The 7,891-nt window shown below is 35.6% G+C and overlaps 1 protein-coding gene across 1 annotated transcript; it reads right to left on the bottom strand.

Annotated features, from left to right (window-relative positions):
- Positions 1 to 361: 361 nt before the first annotated feature.
- LOC116403895 lies at positions 362 to 7,474 on the bottom strand. The gene is made up of 2 exons (XM_031885838.1): positions 4,058 to 7,474; positions 362 to 3,853 (listed from the first exon to the last, which is right to left on the bottom strand). The coding sequence occupies exons 1-2, from the start codon at positions 7,472 to 7,474 to the stop codon at positions 362 to 364; spliced, it is 6,909 nt and encodes a 2,302-aa protein (XP_031741698.1).
- Between the last annotated feature and the right edge of the window lie 417 nt (positions 7,475 to 7,891).

Here is a 7,891-nt window from a genome sequence, read left to right as displayed (position 1 = left end):
CATTTCCTTAAGTCTTAACAAGAGAAAATCATGGCTTTTACTTGGTTTGCAAATACAATAAGTCGTACTGAATCTTTATTAATTAACAAATAGATAGAACAAATGGGCTAATGAATAATGGATGTTTACTCTAATTTGATGGCATTTAAAAAGGATGAAAGAAAGGAATGACAAATAAAGAAGTGTTTGATATATATGATAAGAAATGAAAAGATAACAACGATTCTTGGAATAGGAGTACAAAGAGAGGAGATAAGGGGAAGTTTATACAAATGGAAATAACATTCTAGGAACTAAATGTAAGTTTCCTAGAAATACCCCCGACTTCCTTCAACACTACGAAGTTTTCTATGAAAAGGGCTCACGCATAGTATCTTCGAACATAATCTGAATTCACCGGATTTTTTAACTCAAAACCATCCATATTGGTTAAAAGTAAAGCTCCTCTTGAAAATGCCTTTTTTACCATGAACGGACCTTCATAATTAGGAGTCCATTTTCCTCGATGGTCCTTTAGAAATGGAAGTATCCTTTTTAACACTAAATCTCCTTCTCGAAAACTTCGAGGGTGTACCTTTTTATTGTATGCTCGCATTAGTCTTTTTTGGTAAAGTTGTCCATGACTTAATGCTGTCAAACGTTTTTCTTCAATGAAATTCAACTGCTCATAACGACCTCTTATCCATTCAGCTTCATCTAACTTAGCTTCCATGAGAACTCTCAATGAAGGTATCTCAACTTCTAAAGGTAGGACAGCTTCCATACCATAAACCAAAGAAAATGGTGTTGCCCCTGTTGAAGTACGAACTGATGTGCGATATCCATGCAATGCAAACGGTAGTATTTCATGCCAATCTTTGTATGTTGTTGTCATCTTCTCAATAATTCTTTTAATATTTTTGTTGGCTGCTTCAACTGCCCCATTCATCTTGGGGCGATATGGAGTCGAATTTCTGTGATTGATCTTGAATTTCTCACAAAGTTCGTCCATCATTTTGTTATTAAGGTTCTTGGCATTATCTGTAATAATACCCTCTGGTAGACCATAACGACAGATCAACTCTTTTTTGATAAACTTGAGTACCACTCCTCTTGTAACATTGCAGTAAGATGCCGCCTCTATCCATTTAGTGAAGTAATCAATGGCTACAAGAATAAAACGATGACCATTTGAGGCTTTAGGATCAATGGGTCCAATAACATCAATTCCCCACAAAGAAAATGGCCATGGTGCTGACAAGACATGCAATGGAGATGCTGCTGCATGAATCCTATCCATATAAATTTGACACTTTTTACATTCTCTTGCATATTTTATGCAGTCTGATTCCATCGTTGTCCAATAATAACCAGATCTAAGTATTTGTCTGGCCATAGTATGTCCGTTAGCATGTGTTCCACATATTCCTTCATGAATTTCTATCATAATTTGTTTTGCTTCTTCCACATCAACACACCGAAGGAGTACCATATCATGGTTTCTTTTATAAAGAACTTCACCACTTAAGAAAAAGTTCATGGCCAACCTTCTTATTGTGCGTTTGTCATTCTTTGAAGCTCCATATGGATATTCTCTACACTTTATGTATTGCTTGATATCAAAATACCATGGCTTGTTGTCATTTTCAATATTCATGCAATATGCCGACGCATCTCTTTTCGTAATTTGGATTGGATAAAGCTCATACTCAAGATTAAGATTAAACATGACTGCCAGGGTGGCTAATGCATCTGCCATTCGATTGTCTTCCCTATGAACATGGTCAAATGAAATTTTCTCAAAATTTTGAGATAATTTTGCAATGTATTGGCTATAAGGAACCAATTTAGCATCTCTTGTTTCCCATTCTTCCTTGACTTGATGTATTACTAGCATTGAGTCACCCAAAACTTTCAACTTTTTAACACTCATGTCGATTGCTGCTTGAAGTCCCATAATACAAGCTTCATATTCAGCGATATTGTGAGTGCATTCAAAACATAACTTAGCTGTTAGGGGAAATACCTTTCCTTTTGGGGAAATTAGTACAACTCCAATCCCATGTCCCAACTCATTTGAGGCACCATCAAAAAGCATAATCCAAGTCTCATGATCCGTAGCATCATTTTCAACTAAAAATATGTTTTCATCAGGAAAATCAACGCTCATTGGCTCGTAATCTGCTACTGGTTGGGCAGCTAAATGATCAGCAAGCGCACTTCCCTTTATTGCTTTTTTAGTAACATAAACAATATCATACTCTGACAACAAAACTTGCCACTTTGCAATTCTACCAGATAATGACGGTTTCTCAAAAATGTATTTTATTGGATCCATTTTTGAAATAAGCCATGTCGTATGATATAACATATATTGCCTCAAACGGTGAGCGGTCCATACCAAAGCACAACAAGTTCGCTCTAACATTGAGTATTTCGACTCATAATCGGTGAATTTTTTGCTTAAATAATAAATAGCATGCTCTTTCTTTCCTGATAAGTCATGTTGTCCTAGAACACCACCCATAGAACCTTCTAAAACCGTCAAGTATAGGATTAACGGCCGTCCTGGAGCTGGAGGTATCAATACAGGTGGGCTTTGTAGATATTGCTTAATTTTGTTGAAAGCTTCTTCACAATCCTCATTCCATTTTCCTGGATTATTTTTACGTAAAAGCTTGAAGATTGGTTCGCAAGTTGGGGTCAAATGTGAGATAAATCTGGATATGTAATTCAGTCTTCCAAGAAAGGCTCGAACTTCTTTTTCCGTTTCAGGGGATGGCATGTCCATGATAGCCTTCACTTTATCTGGGTCTACTTTGATCCCTTCTTCACTGACAATGAATCCCAACAGTTTTCCCGAGGTTGCCCCAAATGTACATTTGGATGGATTTAATTTCAATTGATACTTTCTCAACCGATCGAATAATTTTTGAAGTATAGTTGTATGATCTTCATTTGCCTTGGATTTTGCAATCATATCATCAACATACACCTCTATTTCCTTATGCATCATATCATGAAAAAGTGTAACCATTGCTCGCTGATATGTTGCCCCGGCATTTTTCAAACCAAAAGGCATTACTTTGTAGCAAAATGTTCCCCAAAGGGTAATGAATGTTGTTTTTTCTCTATCTTCTTCAGCCATTTTGATTTGATTATATCCTGAGAAACCATCCATGAAGGAGAAAGTTGAATATCCTGCAGTGTTATCCACCAACATGTCGATGTGAGGTAAAGGGAAGTTATCTTTTGGACTAGCTCGATTTAAATCTCTATAGTCCACACACATTCTCATTTTTCCGTCTTTTTTAGGTACTGGAACAATATTTGCCACCCATTCAGGATATTTGGAGACTATGAGGAATCCTGCTTCAATTTGTTTTTGTACTTCCTCTTTCATTTTAATCAATATATCAGGCTTCATTTTACGTAGCTTTTGTCTTACTGGATTGCATTCTGGCTTCAAAGGAACACGATGTACTACAATATCCGTATTTAACCCCGGCATATCCTGATAACTCCAAGCAAAAATATCTGAGTACTCACGTAACAAATTGATTATTTTTTTTCGAGTTTCACTGGTCATTGATGTGCCAATTTTTACCTCTTTTGATTCCTCCTGAGAACCCAAATTGATTACTTCAACTAGCTCTTGGTGAGGACCTAAGACCTTATCTTCTTCTTCTACTAATCTTAACAGTTCTGAGGATATTCTCCCAGCATTTTCATCGTCACTCTCTTTGTCAGATTCCATAGTGTATATTAAGGTATCAAGGGTAGAACTGGAATTACTAACATCTTCGTTCTTATGAATGTTGTCTATGAAAAAGTTTGGACTTTTGTGTTTAATTTGCAAGATGCAAGAAAGAAAGCAGAGAGAAGAAGAAATTAGAAAGAATGAAAGGAAAATGCGAAAATTTCATTAAATAACAAGAAAGAGGAAAAAAAAAAGTACATTCCATTTTGTAAAGCAAACAAAATACTGTGGCCTTAAGTAGAACCAACTAGAAAATTAAAACAAATAAAAGTTTAATCATTACTCTTGAAAATCTCCAGAAAATGTAGGTAGGTCTACAACATCCCAATTGTTAAGCTCAAAATTAGGTGGACATGCATAAACTGTTTCATCTTCAAATGATGCTTCTTGTGCCACTGCTGCAATTGATAAACTCTCCATCTTTGTTAACAAACAATGTTTTGAATCAGAGTCACGTGATGAGTAACTTATACCAGCACTCTTGAAAGTATCATATAATGCTGGTATAAATTTTAGACTTGGATCAAACACCATCATCCCTTGCTTTTCCAAACACCTTTTCTTCTTTTCTTTTTGAAGCCTAATTTTATCATATACGTTTGGCATATAACCCAAACCAAATCTCCCTTCATTGCTTGGTGTATTTAGAAGTGTTTCCAAGCTTTGATTCAAACCATATCCTCCACTTCTCATCATCCTTTTTGTCGTAACTTTAGGCATGTGTGACTTTATTACTTCACCTGCAGTTGCTTCCATCATAGTTGCATGAGCAATTTCAAAAGAGCGAAAAGAACACTCTAAAGCTTCTTCTGTTGCCTCCACATATGGGGTTGATATCGGTTTTGTTATCAGAAAATCTTCCTCTCCCATTAAACAAATCATCTTACTCCCAACAATAAATTTCAATTTTTGATGCAATGTAGATGGCACCACTCCTGCAGAGTGAATCCAAGGACGACCTAACAAAAAGCTGTAAGTAGGTGTTATCTCCATTACTTGAAAGACTATATTGAAAGTACATGGGCCAATTTTGATTGGTAATTCAATATCACCAATTACTTCTCTTCGTGATCCATCAAAAGCTCTCACTACCATAGTACTTGATTTGATGTATGACATGTCCACTGGGAGCTTTAATAGTGTAGATTTAGGCATTATATTAAGAGCTGAACCGTTATCCACTAAAACTCTTGCTATAACATAATCCTTGTACTTCACTTGAATATGCAGTGCTTTTATATGGCCTACACCTTCAGGGGGAATTTCATCATCCGTGAAGACTATAGAATTTGAAGACGTAATGCTTCCAATAATTCCGCTGAACTTTTCCACTGAAATGTCATGTCCAACATGTGCCTTATTCAAAATATCTAATAGCACTTTGCGATGAGGCTCTGAATTTAAAAACAAAGATAATAAAGAAATTCGAGCTGGAGTATTATGCATTTGCTCTATAATCTTATACTCACTTTGTTTTACTATTTTCAAGAATTCGTTTGCTGCCTCATCTGTAACAGGTTTTTTGCATTCTATATCTTTTGCTGTGACAGACATCTCTACATCCTGCTCTTTGTCATGTTCATTCACATTTCTTTTCTCACTTTTCCTCCCTTGCCCCAATGTTAAACTACTTGAAGGAGCTGTTAAATTATCTGGTTTATAACATCTTCCACTTCGAGTTATCCCGCTGATTCCTGTAATATTATCAACTGAAGGACCTGTAATGACTTGGCAATCATACCGCCATGGCACCGCTTTCAAATCCTTAAATTTGAAAGGACTCGGTACTTCGACAATGAGTTGTTTAGGATTGCAAGAACTTGATTTATTACGATTTTCTTGATAAAAGACTGTCAAAGGCCTTGGTAAAAAGGGATTTTCCTTTTTTGCAACTTCACCCATTAATGTACATATTTTATTGTCTTTCATCTCATCTTTTCCTTGTCCTTCGTATACTGTGAGTATCTTCGAATCCATAAATTGTTGTACTTTAGATCTAAATGTACAACATCGTTGGATAGGATGGCCTGCAACTCCTTGATGGAATATACAACGTTTGCCTTCATCGTATCCTTCGTATCTTATATTGGGGTCTAAATACTCCAAACTAACATATCCTGCTTCAAAAAGACCTTCAAAAAGTGTTTCCATAGGCATCCTTATCTCATGAACTTCATTTTTACACTTTCCAACAAAACAATCTATCGCATTCACTTTTGAATTTTCATGATTAGGAAGTGGATTGTTGTTGACATCCGGCTTCTCCCCAGCTTTTTTGAAGCTCAACCATCCAGCATTAATTAAAGATTGCACCTTCCTTTTCAAAGCTAAACAATTTTCAGTTGAGTGTCCCACTCCTCCGGCATGATAATCACATCGAGCATTTGGATCATACCATTTTGGATAAGGAGGTTGTATAGGATTTATTGGGATAGGAGCTAACTGTCGATTATGAACTAGCTGAGGTAAAAGCTCTGTATATGTCATAGGAATTGGGTCAAATCGAAATGTTTCTGAGTTGGTCTTGCTACCCTGACCTTGTACAAACGGTCGAGAAAAGTTTGAATTTACAAGTTTTGGGGCTCCAGAGGGAGAGTGGGTTGGTACATAGTTGTTATAAGGGATATGAGTAACATTGCTTATATATGAAGGAAAACTTTGGTCATGTTTTCTTTGGCCAAAAGTTGATTTGTGGTTCCCTAAATTAGGAAAACCAATTGCATGAACCTCACCTTCTTTCTTCTTAGGTGTTGCTCCTTTCTTTAATCCACCATACTCAGCTGAAGTCTCTATTAACCTCCCATGTTTTATCCCATATTCAATTCTTTCACCAATAACAATAATGTCAGAAAAATTGGTTGTAGCATTACCAATCATTCGATCATAGAACGGCGCCCGCAAAGTATTCATAAACATAAATGTCATTTCTTTGTCTGTTAATGGTGGTTGAACCTCTGCGGCTATATCTCTCCATCGTTGAGCATATTCTTTAAAGCTTTCTGAACTTTTCTTCTCCATCCGTTGTAAGTCTAAACGATCTGGAGCCATATCAATATTATGTTTGTATTGCTTTAGAAATGCATCAGCTAAATCCTTCCAAACATGAATGTGTGCATTATCTAATTGAATATACCATCGAGTAGCTGGACCAGTCAAACTGTCCTGAAAGCAATGGATCAACAATTTGTCATTACCAATATGCGCTGCCATCTTTCTACAATACATTATAAGATGACTCCTTGGACACGATGATCCATCATATTTGTCAAATTCGGGAACTTTAAACTTTGTTGGAATGATCAAACCCGGTACTAAACACAACTGTGTTGCATCTATATTTCCATAAACATCAGTCCCTTCAATTGCTCGCAATCTTTCTTCCAAAACATCTAGTTTTTGCTTAGCCGGAGTGTTTTCATTTTGCCCCATGTCTTGAATTTTAGCCTGAGTTTCCAATTGTTCTATATCTGGGACAGGAGGTGGAACATCAAAAAGTGGATTCATAGCAACATAATGTTGAGCGGTTTGAGACTGTGTAGCGTTCATGTGGCGTGGCGTAAATCCTGGGGGATAAATGGGATCATCGGTGTCTTGAACCGGATTACTTGATTGTGCTGTTTCTATGACGACTTTTTCTTTTCCTACTGAAAGCAATTCCAGTATTTTTGAAACTTGTTCCCCAAGACTATTAATATCTTGTCTCATTTTATCCATGTCTTTATCTTGTTCTTCCATGATTCGACTTTTATGCATCGTATTGTAAGGATGATGAATTGGAGTAGGGTGAGCTATGTTTTACTTTGACTATTTTGAAAACTTTGAAGACTAAAGAGCAAGGGAAGAAAGAGAAAGAAAAATTTAAAATTTAAAATTTAAAATTTAAAATTTAAAATTTAAAATTAAAAATTTAAAATTTAAAATTAAAAATTTAAAATCAAAAATCAAAAATCAAAAAGAAAGAAAAAACATGAAAATGAAAGAAATAAGAATTTTATGTACTTTAGCTTAATTGTTTTTTAATATTTAGTTAATTTTAGAAAATATAAAGGTTTTCATGTACCTCTACAATGTAAACATTACTTTCTTTAAACTATGCATGAAGCCAAATGACCCAAATTCTAGGGAACTAAGATAAATAAAATTTAAATATCA

This window comes from Cucumis sativus, chromosome 5 (genome assembly GCF_000004075.3).
Source record: "Cucumis sativus cultivar 9930 chromosome 5, Cucumber_9930_V3, whole genome shotgun sequence".
Classification (NCBI taxonomy): domain Eukaryota; kingdom Viridiplantae; phylum Streptophyta; class Magnoliopsida; order Cucurbitales; family Cucurbitaceae; genus Cucumis; species Cucumis sativus.
This window is presented reverse-complemented; position numbering and strand designations above follow the sequence as displayed.